Below are 17844 nucleotides of genomic sequence, written 5' to 3'. Positions count from 1 at the left end.
ATGGGAGGAAGACATTGGAAACTCATTTTCAGATGAGATCTAGGGATCCCCTCAAGATGGTTGATAACTTTCCTGACCTGAGATAGCTGCAGAAGGCCAGGCTGTCTTGCAGCCACTTGAAGACTGACTACATTTTGTTTGCTTACTCTTGTGGGCCAGCAGCCACTCTCGTTGAAGACTTACAGCTCCTACCACATGGGTGAAGCAGGTCTGGATCACTTGGATGCTTAAAGAAGTTGGCAAGAGCAAGCAATTAGGTGCCAAGTTTGATCTTACATCTCTAAGTCAGACTCCTGAGGTTGAGGTTTCTCATAGACACTGAGTGCCTTGGGTTTTGGTCTTCTTGGGTAACAGTGGGGTCTGTGGGGTCTCCCAACCACCACGAGGTTCACAAAGCCACTACCTCCACCCCATGCCAGCAGAGAGGTGCTTGACACGCAGGACCACAGCTAATGACTTCACTCCTCTGCAGGAGCTGTGAACCTGCCAGCAGCGGCACTTGGGATGCTCTTAGGAGGAATCATCATGAAACGCTTTGCCTTCTCCCTCCGGGCCATCCCCCGGTTTGCTGTGGTGGTGCTCGTTTTCTCCATCCTCATCTGCCTGCCCATTTTCTTCATGGGCTGCTCCACAGGGCGCATCAATGGGATCTATCCTCCCAGGTAATGCAGGTACTTGGGTTGTTTGCAGTGCCTTATTCCTCCAGCTCTTGACCTGGATATCTATGGGGTGGAGGGGAAGAGTCAGTAGACACTGCCATGCTACTGCTTGCTCCTTGATCCCACTGCCTGGAGGAGATCTAAGCACTATACAGGACGGAATGCTTGGGAGGGCATTTATACCTGATTTTCTGTGTCAAACAAGCGGGATGTATTTTTTCATTCTGGATTTCTAGGGGAAAATTAGTAGTATTAGTGCCTATGTCCTCATCAACCCCACACATGGGCATCTCACGCACTCCCTTTGTTCCAGCTGGATATCACCCTTCTCCTCACCTGGGTGGGAACTTTTGGCTCTTACCATGTTTTTTTTTAAGATAAAAATGACATTTAGACTCCACCCCAGGCTTGCTGTCAAGTGTGTTGTGCTCATTTCCCAATGCACTGCCAGCAAGGGGCTTTTGTACAAATGTTTCCCTTTGCCAGCAATAAGCCTCCTGTCCCAGGGGTACGTTGGAGGGGTGAGGAATAGGGCAGGCTGTGTGCTTCTCCCACTTAAAAGCCACCTAAATAACCATGAAGGAAAGCAACAGGACTCTGCAAAGTTGTGTATGGGTGACATTTATATTTTGCTCTGAGATCTGCATGGCATGCACCACGAATTGAGGCGCATGTAGAAGCACTGGCATCTCAAGCTTTCTGTGTGAGACCAAGGTTTCAAATGTGAGGACATGCTCAGCTCAAGATGCAGTGCTGCAAGTGCTAAATTTTGGAGGGCACCTTGGCCTCACAACGTTCACCTCCTGCCGCCAGTGTCAGGGTGATTCCCCATCTCAGCTCCCCTGTGACACACCAGTCCTGATGGACTTTGCTGATGTAAGAGTGAGCTCCTGGAGGGACTTGCATGCAAAAGGAGGCAGTTGCCTTATATTACTTTGGAAGCCTCCTCCCTTGGAAAAGCAGTGCATAAGGGCCTTTTGCCTGGTTCCCCAGGTAGCTGTGGACCTCATGATGGGTGAACATGAGCTCTGCCTCATCCCACTCTGTCCAAGGGCAGGTCCCTGGTGCCAGCTTCCTGCAGGAGACAGACCACGCCACTCCAGCTGCTGAACTCCCTTAGGTAGTAAGGCAAGACAGGACTGGTTTGTTCTCCTGACTTTCACACTGCTGTTAGGCTTGTTTGGAAAAGAGCCTGCTTCCAGTTTCTGTCTGCATGGTATTTCCAGCTTGGGCTAGTCACACATCTGTTTGTGCCGGTCTGGATGGAGCCCAGATAAATTTCTCCAGGCTTTTGGCTGATTAGTTTTCAGCCAGGGCTGGGGGGGGAGGGAAGTGTGCAAGTACTTGTTTGCAGACATAACACGATCACTGCTAAGTTCACTGTATGCTTGCAGAGGTACCTGCAGGGGATCAGGGCCTGGCAGAAGGCCAGCCTGCTGCTGGCAGTGTCCCAGCGCAAATAGGAATGGGGAAACTAGTTAACTAGTAAGAGGGATTTTTCTTCCTCCAGTCCTATTTCTTAATTTTTTAAAAATTTTTTCTGCTTCTTTTTGGCAGTACATTGAGTTCCCAGCAGCAGGTTAAGACACCGAGTGGGTGCCAGTGCTCTGAGCACATCTTTCACCCAGTGTGTGGAGAAAACAGTGTGGAGTACATCTCCCCCTGCTTCGCTGGCTGCACAAACAGCACTGTTAATTCTTCCACTCCCAAACAAGTGGTGAGTAAAATGAGTGGTTTGCAAAGCAGAGTGCACCTTGCTCGCTGGTGGTGGTGGAGGCTGCAGCGATGCTGTAGGGGTAACCTGACAAATGCAGTAACATGGCAGACATGGGGAGGTGGGAGGTCTACCAGAGGAGCTGAAGTCCTGAGACGGTGCAATGGAGAACTGCTATAACACCCTGGGCATCTGGCAGAGAAATGGGTATGGCAGCACATCCCCTTGCAGGACGCCATGGCTGTGCCTTAAAAATTGGAGCTACTGCTCTCATCAGTCTTCTGCAAAATGACATGGTTTGGTGCATCGCTAAAAATCCTGCTTTTGGCTTTGGGAGTTTTACATTTGTTTTTTTCCAACCATTCCCAACAGATCTACAAGAACTGTTCCCTGATCCCTGCTGGGAAGGGGCTGTCCTCTGCCAAGACAGGATCCTGTCCTCTCAGCTGCTCCCACATGCTTCTTCCTGCCATATTCCTCGTCTCCTTTGCTGCCCTAGTAGCCTGCCTGTCCCACAACCCCCTCTACATGATGGTTTTACGGTGAGCAATGGGCAGGGTGGGGCTCACAAAGCACTGGGGGAAGCATGATGTGCTGGGTTCCCCATACTTGGATCAACAGCACCTCTTAAACATGAAACCAGGCCAAGATGAATGGCCAAATACAGAGCTGCCACAGCAACTCTGACCTCCTGTGGCTTCTCCCGGGCAGGGTGGTAAACCAGGATGAGAAGTCGTTTGCCATTGGAGTCCAGTTCTTACTGATGAGGCTGCTGGGTGAGTGTCCATGGGGGAATGAGGCTGGGGGAAGGCAGCAGGGTGCTCAGAGGCTTGCTTGAGCCCCAGGGAGGCGCTGAAACTCCTTGGGGACAGCAGGCAAACCATGCAGGCAGGGCAGGCAGCCTGACTCCATCCTCTCTTCTCCAAAGCCTGGCTGCCAGCTCCAGCCATGTTTGGTGCCCTCATTGATTCCTCCTGTATCTACTGGCAGAAGCAGTGCACCCAGCGCCGGTTCTGCGCCTACTACAACAACGATTTCCTCCGCAACAGGTATCCCTGCTGTGTCCCCCCCATCATTCCCCCAGCAGGGATGACTATGAGGATGGTCCCCAGCTCAGCCCTGTGCTGGCTGGAGGTGCCACCTCCAGACGCAGCATCTCCCTGCTCTTCTCCTAACAGATACCTGGGACTGCAGGTGGGCTACAAGGTGGTGGGCACCATCCTCCTTGCCCTCATCAGCTGGAAGGTGAAGAGGAGCAAGGAGTACAATGTGCAGGAGAAGGCAGCAGGGCTGGTGTAGCCCAAGCGAGGACTGACTCTGCATCCCGTTACCCACTGCCAGTACTTTTGTCTTTTTTGGGTTTGTTTTTCCTTCTAAGGGAGTGACTTCACCTTAACAGCGCTGAGCTCCTCTCCTGCTGTCCACGGCACTGCTGTGCTCCCGGCGAGTGATGCTCCTTGCCTGCGCCATGCTGGGACCAGCTTCTCCCAGGCTCTCCAGCTCTACGTTGTCCATCGCTTTGGGGAGGGGGACATCCCCCCCGCCTCCCCTTCTGACCCGGAGCAGGAGGCAGATGGGAGCTGGAGCGCAGCCCCATCCTCTATACCCAGAGATGTGCCTGCTGTGGGCAGTGGTCCCCCTGCTCCAGTGTGACAATTCCAGAGGGGTAATGCCCTCCCAGCTGGGACAAGAGCAGGGGAGAGGGCTGCCAACCCTGCTCACATCCCTCACAGAGGTCAGCATGGACAATGCACACTTGTAAAAAGTTATCACTAGGGATTTATTACAGAACATTTTGGGGGGTTATTTTGGTTCTTTTTTAAAAAAAAAAATTAAAGTTCACTTTTCCAACTGCGGTGCTTTGCTGGTCTCCCCAAGAGCTTTCCCCCACTAGCAAGGCAGTGGGGGTGCCTGCGGGTTGCATCCTGGCAGATGCTGAATGCATCCCTTGCTGGCAAAGGTGATGAAACGGTAGCAGACAGGGCACCTGCTCCCCTGGTGATGAGGGACTGTGCAGAACGGGCAGGCTGTGCTGGCTGACAGCCTGCCTGCAGCCCCATGAAACCTGCTGGCAGCCCCAAGCCCATAACACAATGCCTGCAGGCCGCTGTACCCTCCCTGCAGTGCCATGCTGGCAACCTAGTACCTGCAGCCCCCTGCCCCCAGCCCTCTTCCTGCAGCTCCATGCCCAAGCTCACTCCCTATAGCCCCATACCTGCAGCCCTCTGCAACCTGCTTAAATCATCCTGCAAAAGGCACCTGCACAATTCAGCACACAGCAGGCAGGGTGCATGGTGCTATGGGCAGGGGGCTGTGGCAGGGGGCTGCAGGAAAGATGGCTGCAGGCAGGGTTCATGGGGCTGGTGGCAGGAAGCTGCAGGCAGGGTACAGTGCACTTTGGGTGTGGGGATGGAGGCAGAAGACTGCAGGCAGCTCGCAGAGGACTGCAGGTAGGACCTGTAGGCAGGGTTGTGCTGGACATATCCCTGTCTGTGGCATATGTGAAGTGAGTGCAACAGCTCCAAGGCCTCCCTGATCCGCTCTGGCAGGACTTCACCTGCCCTACAGTGCTTCCTGGGACCTTTCCATTTCTGGCAGGATGAAGGCAACCTGCTAGAATGGGAAGAGAAGTGTTAGATGGCAGGATCTGGGGGCACACCCATTGCTGATGACTGCATGCTGTCACCCGTTAGAGGGTGACATGGGAGCACTGCTTGACTGGTATCACAGAAATTGCTTCACAAGCTTATCAAGAGCCTGGCATCATGCAAAGGACACACCGTTCAACTCAATGAACTGACACTGCTAAAAGGTAAAGCCAAGAGCAAAAGGCTTGACATGAATGCACTAGATCTGAAAAGGTCACATCTCTTCCACAGCTCCTGGAGGAAGAGTGGCTGCTGAAGCATGTTTGCCACCCGCAGAGGACTGTGGCAGATGCTGCTGGTCAGGATCAGCAATATGATCCCTGGGGCAGAGATAGCAAAGGGTGCTGGATAGTCAGTGGGTAAGGATCAGCAGGATCCATGGCCAGGCAGACACAGCCATGGCTGAGCTGGAGACAGGCTACACCTCCAGTGTAGCTCAGGAAGGGGCTGAAGGGCCAAGAGCTGAGCTGAGTTGGGGCTCCTGGGTCCATGGGCAAGGAGCATGGGCCAGTCAGGGGTACCACACCTTCCTCCTCCTTTACATTGCAGCTGTATCCCCTCCTCAGCATCACTGCAGACTAAAAGGATGGGGAAGTACAGCAGGGGAGTGGAGGAGCTTTCTTGGGTAAATGTATTCAGCCTCCACTGTCCTTGTCCTGTTGCTGTGCAGGACAAGGCATGACTTTTCACTGTGCTTTTGGCCCACAGCCCTGCTGCATCCATGCTCACAGAGGGAGTAAATGGAAAGGAGAGGAGGGAAGAGGACAGGAGGGGAGCTGCCTTAGATTTGCTCTGGATCAGCAGGTCTTCAAAAAAATGAGATCTGTCTGTGCTATTTTTATTCCCCCTCCACCTTGCATGACCTTCCTTAGGTCCGCTTTCTCCGCCTTCATCCCATCAGGAGTAACATCAAGCTGGACAGTGGAAGCATACAAGGTGGCCCAAACAGGGCCAACACAGAAGCTCCTGGCCCAAAAGGTGTCAAGGTGGCTTGGGCAGGCCAATGGCTCTATGCACAGGAAAGGTGACAGTTGCAACACCTGGTTTTGGGAGCCTTGTAGGTCACCACCACAGTGATGCTAATGTTCAGGCATCATGCTATTTTTGCTTTTCTTTGCCTTTCAGCAACCTCTCCTCCACTTTCATGTGGTTTCTGCTATCCTGGATCTCACTGGGCTTGTTGATCTCCTCTGAAAGTGCCTTTCCCTTCCAGGGGAACAATTTGCTGGCAAAGCACAATCCATAGCAAAAAACATTGATCAAAAGGGCTTTAAAGTACAGTGAAAGCCTCAATCTCTGCAGATGTGCAAATGCAGCAGGGTGTCTGACTCTGGGTCACGCAGCTGGTGCAGAAGGGACAGAGTTTATCACATCCTGCTCTCTTGCCAAAGCCATCTGAACACACTGGCTGCCAAGCTACAGCCTGAGGAGCAACTTACCCAGACAGCGCAAAGCCACAGGCTGGGAGCAAGGTTTATACATAAGAGCAAAAAACAAAAGCACAAAGCTGGCTGAGTGGGGTGGAAAAAAGAAAACAACATTCAGAGTTTCCAGTTCTGCCCTTTTCCCTCAGCCACTGGGGAAAAACCACCACAAATATTTAACAGGCAGGTCATGGAGTGCAGCCCAAAACACACATGCATCTCTGCAACAGCCCAATGCATGCTCCATCTTCCAGCATGAGCAGCACCTGCTTCAGCCCCAGCTCAGCTACGCTGCCATACAGCCGCCCTGGAGCTCTGGAGCCATGCTCAGACAGGGAAAGCTGAGGTTTCTTCATCAAGCTGCAGGGTGCCATAGCCGCCTCTGCCACAGAGCGGGGCCAGTGGTCTGTGACTTAAACCACAAACCCATGCACAGTGCACAGCAGCTGGCTTGAGTTTTCCTGTACATTTGAGCAAATTGCCTTTTTTGTAAAGTTTTTTTGGTTGGTGGTTTGGGGTTTTTTACTACAATTATCAAGTCCCTAACATTCAGACTAAGGAGTAAATACACACCCCCCAAAAAATAAACCAACCCAAACGCACTGTGTGTGGAAGAGGCATTGGTTTTTGACAACACAGCCCTGGCAACTAAGCAGGAAGCCTGATCTCCAGCATCGTGTTGAGCAAAAGCAAAGTCCCAGTCCCTGCAGATCTGACACCACTAAGAAGGGGCCAATACAGACAGACTAAACCAAGACTTCAGAACAAACATTTAGGCAAAAAATTTTTGTTTAAGGAGTACTTTTAATAACTTAAAACCAACTATGGCCTCATGTTACCTTACCCCAGCAGACGCTGGTGCCTGGCCTTCGCTTTTCAAGGACTTTGCAAGCAGAATAGCCACCCAAAGAAATAGCAATATTCTCACTTCAGCATTATAGATTCAAAGCAGGCAGCCTGGGAAGAAGCTCCAGCTAAGGGAGTACAAAGCATGGCAAGCATGTTCCAGCAATGCTCTGGCTGCAGGAAATATAAGAATATAACATACTTCCTAAATATGTCCCTCCTCACCTCCTGCATGGACAGTAGAAGAGCCACTGTGTTCACAAGACTGAAAATCCAAGGCCCAACTCCATCATGAGCCAGGTCTTTGCAAGAGGCAGCCTTGCTCTTCCTGATGCTACTAACACCTGGCAATGCTACAGGGAGGCAGAGAATGCCCCCGACAGAAAGGAAAAAGAATACAACAGATCCGTTGAGTGATGCAGGAAACATCAAACCAGAAAGGAGCCTGCAAAGGAATGAAAAGGTCTGCCAGAAGCCAGCCTCTCCCTCCTACCCCAAAACAAAACGGGAAACAACAAAAAAAAAAGCAAGAAAAAATTCAATGCTATAGGACCTCGCAATCTGCAGTGTAGCATCTTGGAGAGCAATCATCCTCACATAGGTGCTGCACAGAAATGGCACCCCATCAGAGCACAAAGCTACACAAAGCTGCTGCCTAGGGCAACTGTGTTTTAAGGCTGTTCAGGAAGGGGAAGCTGAATGTCCAGCACAGAACCAGGGTCTTGTCTCCCACCTGACCAACACCAATGCTGCCGGAAGATCTCCCTTTGGATAGCCCATGGCCCTGCCAAGAGCATAGGAAGGAAAGCAGCGTCCTTTGAGAAGTTCAGAAGCATACTGAATCAGAGCCCTCCAACACTACCAGCCTCCAGCAGCCTGCTCAGCCACTGCGACAGCTACAGCAACAGGCATCCCCTCGATCTTCCCTGCAAGATTAACAGTTGAGATCACACAGGAGACAGAAGGGGACTGCACAGTAAACACCTGTCATGCCAGATCTCATGTAAAATGTAGGCATAAATCTAAAAAAAATGCCTGCCTCAAGGTCTCAAGCTAAGACCCTACAAGTGGCAGAGTTATAGGAGAGCGTGCACAGATATCTGTGGGAGAAGAGCCTGAAGTATGGGAAGGAGAAGCAGAGTGAAACAAGCTTTCAGGACATAGGCCTACATTAAAGGAAAAGCTCCCAAGAACTGTCCAACAGTGGAAATCATGCAAAGACGCACCAAAGGATGCAGGCAGTGCACAGTGACGAAGGCAGATCAGCCAGCCTGGTCTTGGCATCTAATAGACCACTCCAGTCCCACGGAAACAAGACTGCATCAGTTTGGAAGAACAAGAAGGTAGGGGAAACAGAGGTAAACAGGTTTTTATACTCTCCACAATGACTGCCCAACAGAGAGAGTTTGTGCACTTTGCTGGGGCAGCACAGATGATGCGCACAGTGCTCCCAAGCAGTGAGAGGCTAGGGAAAGAAGTCAGAATCAGGAGGTGATCAGTAGCTCCAAGAGGTAACAGGATTGCAATGCTAAACCAAGGCAGAACCAACACGCAGACTCCAATCTCAAACTCACCTGGCGGTTCACTCCTTCCTAATTTGCAACTCCCAAATTAAAAGCCTAAAGATTAAGGAAACACAGAATTCCAAAGGGTCAGCATCCCAGAGGAAGACAAAGGAAGAGGGGAGAGGAAAAAAAATGTTGCAGTGTGAAGAGACAGTCAGAGGAAATCATGCCAGCAATTGTCATGTTGCTTCCAAGCCCATGAACAGTGGAGGAAGACACTGCAATGCTGGTTTCCAGCTGAATTTTCTTCTACAGCAAGATGAGATTTGAGTGCTTCAGGCCATCTTTTTCCTTTCAGTCTCCAAGTGTCCTACCCCCGCCAGCCTCCCCAAGTCTCTCCCTCCAGCTATGCTCTCTTCTGTTCAGGCAACCTTGGCCAGCCATTTCTCAAGGCCCTTGAAGTCAGCATCTCCTTCTTCTCCCTTACTGCCCCGAGCACTGCACTCCACAAATTCTACCTTCATGGGTAGCTGGGAGAAGTCGAAGTCCTTGCCCTTCTTCCCCAGCTGGGCAGGGCCCCCAGTGGCTGAGCCATCCAGACTGGTAGGGGCTGCAGAATGGGTCACTCGTAAGGTGTTGCTGCAGACAGAGAAGGGAAAGAGTCAGGAACTGTGAACCAGGGGAACATTACCTACACCATGGCTGCTGAGATGTTCTGGACCCAGCTCTGTCAGCAGGATGCCAGCTACACCAAAGACAGAAGGTGCCATGGCTCTGCACAGGCAGAGGCAGGCACTTTGGCCACTTCTCTTAGATGCCCGCTAGAAGGCACAACTGCAGGGAAGCTCAAGAGAGCAAGACAAACAGGAGACCACCCAAGGAGAGGGTGCTTAAACAGGTTTTGTTCTGTAATAAACAACAAGGGTCAGGTGACAACATCCTCATCTGAATTTCTCCAATATCCCATAGCAGACACCAGTCACCAGGCATTATATATGGTTTAGCCCACAGCACTCAGGATCTGTACTAGTTTAATGGGTTAATGGGGAAGAGAGGCAGCCATGGTATCAGGGATCATGCAGGGGGTCACTCCTCTGCCACCTGAGTATGCCAAATACCTTTCGGGACTGAGAGGGGGTTGAGTCTCCCCACTGCTCCCATGAGCAATGCCTGCCCCAGGACCAGGCTGCAATGTCACTCCTGCTCCCACCCTTCAGCTTGTTGCAGCATCTCAACTCCTTGCCACATGTGGAGCTGAAGGATGGCCCTCCTTGCCCACACTCACCAAGCATCCAAGGCAGAGGCAGCACAAGGAGATGGATCAGCCCAACAGACACAGAGGCACTGAGATTTGACTGCCTCTGAGGTCCCAAAAAGCGAGGCTAGGGAAGTCAAGAGGCTGCACCAGACACAGATGCAAACAGCAATCTCTCCCAGATCTTTGACTGCCTAGGAGACCCTCATTGCTGGACTGCTGCACTTCTTCCAGAGACAGAGTAGCCTGGCAGTGCCTGCTCACAGTCAATCCCAGCTACTCCTTATTCACAGAATGGAGCTAAATTAATGGGGCACAGGGAAAGAACAACACTGTCCAGAGATCAGAGTTCAGGAATAAGAGCAGATGCTTCCCTGGGTTCTCCACACAAGGACATCCAACTAAAGCAGCACTGTCTGGCTCCTGCGACCATGGTTAGTGATCATACACATCACCTTGCAAGAAATCTCTGTTGCATCATAAATCCAGCTCTACATAGAGATAACTGCCAAATGCCCAACATCAGAACCAAGGAATGCTTGAATATGTGGCAACTAATTCCTCCCTTAAAAACGAGAGGGTCAGGTATTCAGCCGGGGAGAGGCACAAGCAATAACAACCCTGCTGCCGTCTACTGGCCAAAGAGATTATAGAATCCACTTCAGGAGAGACTTCCCTATCCCCGTCATCGCAAGCAGCCACCTTAAGATCATCGAGTCCAACTGTAAACCTAACACTGCCAAGTCCACCACTTGGCAACAAGATGGCCATATCCCATGAACATACATTTGTTTGGAGACCAAAGAGCTACGCTGCTCCTCCTACCCTGAAGACTGCCTTGCCACTAACTGCAGTCCAGAAACAGGACCCACAGGCAACAGGAAGGCAAAATACCCAGTTGAGCCCATGTGGGGAAGCAAAATCTCTACTAGATGCTGGTGGAGAAGTCCACCACAGCGCAAGAGCTGCACAGGTCTCTCCCGGAGCAGATCTGACCCAACTATAATTATGGAACTCAAAGGTGGAATCTTCATGCACAGAGATTAAATATAGCTTAAAAATATCATCTTCTACCTGCCCCCTCCCCAGATGGACTTGCCAGCCAACAACTCTACAGCTCATTCAGCTGGCAGCTTACAACATAGCACAGTATACGAGCCACCTTCTCCTCCTTCCACTTCCTCTTACAACTTAAAGTTAGCAGCAGATCATACATCATTTGTCCTCCCAGGTTAATGTCCTTTCTAGGGCGGATACAGAGACAACAAGGGGTCCCAACCAGGCTCCTGCAATGCCTGTTAGCAGATCCAGAAACTAGATGATCTCTCCCCAGCTTTCAAGCTTTGCATGCCAAGCCCTTTTGCATCAGAGCAGCCCCGCAAAAAAACACCTGTGCCAGTACAACTGGGTAGAGTTACTGAGATCTTCATACCACTCACAGAAAGTCTGACATTTGGAAGCCAACCCTGCCTGTACCTGAGAGAGGACCCAGATACCTCCCTGGGCCATGGGTGGTATTGCTTAGCCTAGGAATGGCCGCTTTTAGGAAAGGATTAGGATGTTGTTTCTCCAACCCACAGCTTCAAGGAGCCAACACACTGTCTGCTCCTTGCTAAAGCATGCAAAAAAGCAGTAGGCACAAACTTCTATTATCCCGGTTGCATCTACACAGACAAAACAGACTGCTCTTCTTCTACAGTGAACTTAGATGTGGCTCAAGGCAGCTCACTGTGCACTGAGGTAAGAGAAAGAAAGGAAAAGAGATAAGCTCAGAGGGTTTAAGAACCAATTTCATACTTACAGCTCTTTCTCCAGCTGCTGTTGAATAAGTTTTGCCGATTTTGCTGTTGTGACATCTAGAAAGAGAAAAGAAGAGGAAATCAGCTTTTTTGTTTTATGTCAGAATTCAGAACATGGTTCCTTCTCCTAAGGGTAGTGTAAGGCCTGCTCATACTGTGCACTATAAGCAGAGTTACTGGGACAAAGACGGACATGGCTGCACTAGGACAAGGGATGCTGGAGCTTCGGGTTTGGAGGTACGAACGGGAGCAACCCAAAGTCTGATACATACCATGTCAGGAATTAATTTCTTCTTGCTGGGCACTCTTACCTGTCCTGGAGTTACAGAGCTCAACACTGCGCTTTTTAATGTATGTCACATGGAGCCACAAAGGCCCCAGGCAGCTCCTGAAGTAGTGCATGAAATAACTAAGAAAACCAAATCTGACATTGCCCAAAAGCTTCAGATTGTTATACAGGGATCCACACCTTCACTGTAAAAGTCATAGGGACCTCAAAATCTAGTCCTTTCCAGTAACTGGATGTTCCTGCTAGTCCAGTCAAGAGAAAACATATAATCTTGGCAGTTAAACGGCTGTTTGACTTGAAAATTGAAGCTACCAAGTGTGTGCAGATAGTTCATTACCCTCAAGTTGATCCTGTTTTCTGCTGCCTGCAGATTCAGGAAGACAGTTCTGCACAAGCTGCAAGTTACCTGCCTTACTTAAGCCCATCTAAAAAGCTGCAGCTCTCTCAAGTGGTGCTTGTCTGCAAAGCTACATTAGACATACCTGACGTAAGAATTATTCCAATTGCTGCTAGAAATGTTCCTGCTGATTAGTCCAAGTTTAAAACTGAGTTCCAGCCTTTATTTTGCTGAAATCCCAACTCCTAAGAAATTCAGCATCCACAGCATGAACACCTATCACTCAAGGACTGAATCTAATGTCCAGCCCACAAGGCAGCGCACAATACCTTGCTTATTGCAAGCAATCAGCAGCGCAGGTGCATTTTTGAGCACAGTGCTATCGACCAGGACCTGGTACAGGAACTCCGCCACATCCTTCACCTCCCGCTGAAAGGCCACACTGTCCACCACAAACACGATGGCTCTGGAGGAAAGAGGGAAGAACATGTGCTGGGCCTGAAGGTCTGCAACCATCTTCCCCTAACAAGTGTTCCAGCCTGGGCTAATACATTTGTTTCCACAACTGATCTCATCCAACCCAAGAGCATGTGCTGACTGAAATACACCCCCTATTCAGCCCCAGCAGGAAATCTTTCCCTCTCTGCCCCATGGATATACCACATCCCCTAATCCCTCCCCACTGCAGTTGCTTGGCCTCCTGATGCACTACCAACACAGGCAAGTGGGAAAGCAGAATAACTAACCACTGCTACCCCATGGCAGAGCTCTGACTCTCAGGGCACCACCACACAGAGTGAATCTGGCCCAGCTCATAACATCCTCAGCACCATCATTTGGTTGATCCCTGTCCAAACCATCAGCTGCCCTCTCCTCCAAGTTACCTGGCTGCAGCCTTGAACCTCTCCAAGAACTGAAGCCGCAAACTCTCATGGCCTGGAAGGTCGATTAAGGTCACGCTAGCACTCTGGGAACAGAAGCAAGAAGGTATCAGCAAGACTTAATCTAGGGGTACCTGTGATCATAGACCAGGGAAAATGAGTCTGAGAGTGGATTCCAGTTAGCCTGCTCTTGGGGCAGCAGCAGGCGAGTGAAACCCCATACAGGGCAGAAGCAGGTAACTCTCCCCAAGGTGCACCCTCTCCACCAGCCCAAACAATTCTGACAGGGAAAAGAAACGCTGAGGAATGACATTCATGGCCAGGACTCAGTAAGGAGGGAGCCAACACCAGGAAACCACCCACCAGAGCTGAGAGGAGAGAGCATGACCACAAAGAAACGAGAATGTTCAATCCATTTCTTATCCAGAGTATCCCCCCCTACAACTACTGCTGGCACAGTGAGGGTGACAGAGCTTCATCAGTCACTTCTCTTGGCACACCAGCAGACTTACACTGCCCCTGAGAGCAAGACGACCTCTGCAAAGCAAAACTACCAACTCCTTTCCTGCAAGCCCCTGATACGAAATACTAATCCCACAGTCTCTGAATCTATTCACACAGAATTTACCCAACTGCAAGTCTACCTAAATACACATAACTTTGCTGGAAATAACAGAAAAATGCCCTTACAAGACTTTTTGTAAAGCCACATCTCCATTCTCAAGATAGTCCTTGTTGTTCTCAGGAGGGCAGAGAACACGACACAAGACCCTATCTACTCACTGCTCTTGGATTTTAGTAGAAACCTTGCCTACAATTTAAAAAAAGCTGTACCCCACATTGTGGCATTCCAGCACCTCTCCCCCTCCATATACCTCCTGTCTGCTCAATCTTAGAGACACAAATATAGAAAGCCCTGCATTTCCCTTTACTAAGATTATTATTATCATTGCTGTTACTGAAGATTGCCATAAAGAAGGCACAGAAACATCCTCTACTTTTACAATTCACTAGTGTGTAATGTGCTGCCAGCTTGCTGCTTTCACTGCCACATGCGTACCCAGCATGAGAAAGAAACTCCTCTGAAATGAGAGAGCGCCACAAACTGAAAATAACTAGGTCCATGGCAGCCCAGGACCTGACAGTAACCAAACCCCTTTTTGAGACCACATGAAGTTCAGCTGGAGACTCTTTTTAAGCCTGGTAAAGCTTTTAAATTCAGATTTTTGGGGGAGACACAGAAATTACTGCCCAGCGAATAAACACGATAGAATCATGTTCCCTCACAAATCTCCCTCCTGTTCCAAACCACACCTCTGTCCCCACAGTGCTGTGTTTTACCCCACTTGTAAACGCAGCTCCTTTTCCTTTCTGTAGAAAAAAAAACCCCACATACTACCCGCCTTTCAATTTGACAAGCAAATAGAAAAAGAACCTGTGCGGACGAGGAGTACCTAATACTTTCCAGTATTTTCCTACTTCCTCAGGGTGCATTGCCTAGAAAAATCCTACCCTATGCTCAGACCAAACTGGGGACTGATTTCAAGCTGGAAAGCACGAAAACCATCAAGACAGGTTTAGCACAGGGAGCAGAAAAACAAGAGCAGCTGGCTGAAGCAACCACGCACGAGTTACAGCTGAAAACCTGCCCACTCACCTTGTCATTGCTGACTCTATAAACTGCAGAGCTGTCAGTTATCGAGGTCTGGGTATCCCGGTATTTGCCAGTCAACAGCTGTGGGGAAAAAAAGTAATTTTCAGGAAAAGAAGGCTGGAGGTACACGGGCATCACATATCATCTGCTCAGAAAGTGAAATAATCTAAGGGGTAACAGAATTCAGATATCTGTTTTCAATTTACATGCATGAAACAACTTCAGGGTTCTTCCCCCACCCAAGACTTTAAAAAACTCTCATTAAGAAAAAAAAAAATCTATTTATATATTGAATCTCCACATCGCTAAAACAAGAAGGAAGAGAGTGTGTCTGCAAATCCTTTGGGGCAGCTCTACCTCCGTAGGACAGGACGCCAGGGCGGACAGTTCCCCCACCTGGGGCTCCCTTCGCGACCCGCCCGAGCCCCCCCCCCGCCCCTTTCCCCACATGGAGTTGCCTTCACAGCCTCCTCGAGTCCCCCACCCCTCCCCTACCTGGGGCTCCCTTCACCGCCGCTCCCCCCACCAGTTCCCCGGCATGTGGCTCCCTTCGCGGTCCCCCCGAGCCTTCCCCCCGGTTACCCCGCCTGGGGCTCCCTTCTCCGCCCCCCTCCCCCGCTCCCCACTCACCCGCGCGAAAAGCAGCGTCTTCCCCGCGTCGCAGAGGCCCAGCAGCAGCACCGCCTTCCGACTGCTCCTCCTGCCCTGCACGAACCTCCAGACCACTGCGGGAGAGAGGAGGGAGCGCCTGAGCCCGCAGCGGGCGGCACCGGCGGCCGCTCAGCCACTGCGGCCCGGCGCTCCGGGGCAGGCCCGCGGGCCGCCACCGGGGGGCGAGGAGCGGGTGTTCCCCCGCAGGCCGCAACTCACGGAGCGTGACGGCGACGACGAGCAGCGCCAAGAGGACGGAGAGCACGGTGGGGTCGGGCGCTCGCAGCTCCCGCCGCAGCGCCTCCAGGTGCGGCTCCAGCCGCCCCGCCATGCTGCCCGCCCGCACACGTCGCCCTTTCTCCGCTTCCGCTTCCGGCGCGGCGGCCTGCCGGGAGGGCGGGTGGCGCGCGCAAGGGCTGCCGGGAGGTGTAGTCCTCCCGCCCCTCGACTGCAGAGGAGGAGGAGGAGGAAGAGGAAGGGGCGGCTCGGACCGGCCCTGGAGGGGAGAGGGGGGTTACTGCAGGGCAAGACGTTGGGGGTGGTGGGTGTCTGCAGAGAGCCGTGGCGGTGATTCACAGAATGCTTTGGGTTGGAAGGGACCGTCAGAGGCCACCTAGTCCAAGCCCGCTGCAGTGAGCAGGGACACCTTCAACTAGATCAGGTTGCTCAGAGCCCCGCCCAGCCTGAGCTTGATTCTCTCTAGGGATGGGGCCTCCACAGCCTCTCTGGGGAACCCCTTCCAGTGCTTCACCACCCTCATTGTAAAAAACGTCTTCCTTATATCAAGTCTAAATCTACCCTCCTTTAGTTCAAAACCGTTCCCCCTTGTCCTGTCACAACAGGCCTTGCTAAAAAGATTGTCCCCATCTTTCTTATAGTCCCCCGCAGCCTTCTCTTCTCCAGGCTGAACAACCCCCATTCTCTCAGCCTGTCATCATAGGAGAGCTGCTCCAGCCCTTGGATCATTTTTGTAGCCTCCTCTGGACCCGCTCCAACAGGTTCATGTCCTTCCTGTGCTGAGGGCTCCAGAGCTGGACACAGCACCCCTGGTGGAGTCTCACCAGAGTGGAGTAGAGGGGCAGAATCACCTCCCTTGCCCTGCTGGCCACGCTGCTTTTGATGCAGCCCAGGATATGGTTGGCTTTCTGGGCTGCGAGCGCACATTGCCAGCTCATGTCCAGCTTTTCGTCCACGAAAATTGATTGCCCACTCCCTCTGCCCAGCACCAAGTCCTTGGTTTGAGACTCAAACATCTCAAGATGTTAGGCCACATCTAGGTGCTGCGTCTGGTTTTGGGTGCCCTGTTAAAGTAAGACATCCATTAATGATAGTGAGCTCAGAAGAGAAGACACCAAGATGGACGGGGGGCATGAGACTCACCCTATGGGGTGAGTTTTCTAACTCTAGCCATATTTAGTTGTAGAAGCAGGCTCTTAGAGGCACTGCATCTTTTTCTCGTCTAGTTTTTAAGAACAAGTTTAAAAAGCCATCTGTCTGGTATACTTCATCCTGCGTAAACATAAGGAACTAAATTTCATTGCTTCCCATCACACTCTACATTTCTGTCTTCCAAGGTGATCTTCAGTCAGGCCAGTGGATTTATCACAACACATACCATGTGCATCCAAAAACCATCACTGTAAGCCCATCAAAATATTAATTCCCTCAAAGCCAGAAGATCTTGGCATCTTTCTGCCCTCATCAGCTCTTCCATGCCTGCCTTTACAAGAGAGTTGAGACCTGCTGGCTTACCCTAGACTCTGTTCCTTTGAAGCAGAGAGCCTCAGCAGACCTTTTTATTTTCACCATGGATCAGAGTCAGGCTGCCCACCTACGTGTTTGTTTTCAGGTCAGAAGCACATTGGACAGGCTACCAAAGCGAAAGGGGGAAGGGGCTTTTAGGATGCAAAACCAAAGGCTAACTGTTCTGTTGCTGAACGCTTATCCAGCTGAAAGTTAATTGTTGCAGAACGCTTGTCTGGCCACTGTGTAAAATGATTAGCAAGGAGGCCCGGAATCCACCACCAGAGGACAACTTCTTGATAAGGACAGAAACTTGTTTCAAGAACCAGCTAAACCTGACTTTGCAGTTTGGACAAAAGTCAAGGGATAACTGAGTCTGCGCAGAAACAAAGGTTACTAGCGATGATGAAGAGGAGCCGTCAGCCTTCTGTGGACATTG

General features: G+C 51.0%; 3 protein-coding genes across 4 annotated transcripts in view; 1 reads left to right on the top strand and 2 right to left on the bottom strand.

The window, feature by feature from the left end:
- Positions 1-4229, top strand: part of SLCO2A1 (solute carrier organic anion transporter family member 2A1) — a 29302-nt gene extending 25073 nt beyond the window's left edge. For both annotated transcript variants that reach the window (XM_064457105.1, XM_064457104.1), the window contains 6 exons: positions 473-662; positions 2217-2376; positions 2746-2915; positions 3085-3149; positions 3302-3422; positions 3552-4229. In XM_064457105.1, the coding sequence (XP_064313175.1) occupies positions 473-662; positions 2217-2376; positions 2746-2915; positions 3085-3149; positions 3302-3422; positions 3552-3672 (827 nt within the window). In that variant the 3' untranslated portion in view covers positions 3673-4229. The remainder of the gene's footprint in view (positions 1-472; positions 663-2216; positions 2377-2745; positions 2916-3084; positions 3150-3301; positions 3423-3551) is intronic.
- Positions 747-17844, bottom strand: part of LOC104051697 (ovotransferrin) — a 34113-nt gene continuing 17015 nt past the window's right edge. The window contains exon 17 of the mRNA XM_064457101.1: positions 747-799. Within this exon, the coding sequence (XP_064313171.1) occupies positions 762-799 (38 nt within the window). The 3' untranslated portion in view covers positions 747-761. The remainder of the gene's footprint in view (positions 800-17844) is intronic.
- Positions 7230-16030, bottom strand: SRPRB (SRP receptor subunit beta). The gene is made up of 7 exons (XM_064457113.1): positions 15882-16030; positions 15642-15736; positions 15015-15092; positions 13361-13443; positions 12806-12942; positions 11853-11907; positions 7230-9435 (listed from the first exon to the last, which is right to left on the bottom strand). Exons 1-7 carry the CDS (start codon positions 15991-15993, stop codon positions 9219-9221), a joined length of 777 nt encoding a protein of 258 aa, XP_064313183.1. The 5' UTR covers positions 15994-16030; the 3' UTR covers positions 7230-9218.

Source organism: Phalacrocorax carbo, chromosome 7, assembly GCF_963921805.1.
Source record: "Phalacrocorax carbo chromosome 7, bPhaCar2.1, whole genome shotgun sequence".
In the NCBI taxonomy this organism is placed as follows: Eukaryota; Metazoa; Chordata; class Aves; order Suliformes; family Phalacrocoracidae; genus Phalacrocorax; species Phalacrocorax carbo.
The sequence above is the reverse complement of the archived record's forward strand: the minus strand, read 5'-3'. Positions and strand labels throughout refer to the sequence as shown.

Coding starts and splice junctions, on each gene's coding strand:
- SRPRB (XM_064457113.1), bottom strand. CDS start 15,993: ATGGCGGGGCGGCTGGAGCCGCACCTGGAGGCGCTGCGGCGGGAGCTG. Junction 13,444..15,014: donor ATAGAGTCAGCAATGACAAG/GTGAGTGGGCAG, acceptor TTCTGTTCCCAG/AGTGCTAGCGTGACCTTAAT. Junction 9,436..11,852: donor CAGCAGCTGGAGAAAGAGCT/GTAAGTATGAAA, acceptor CTCTGTCTGCAG/CAACACCTTACGAGTGACCC.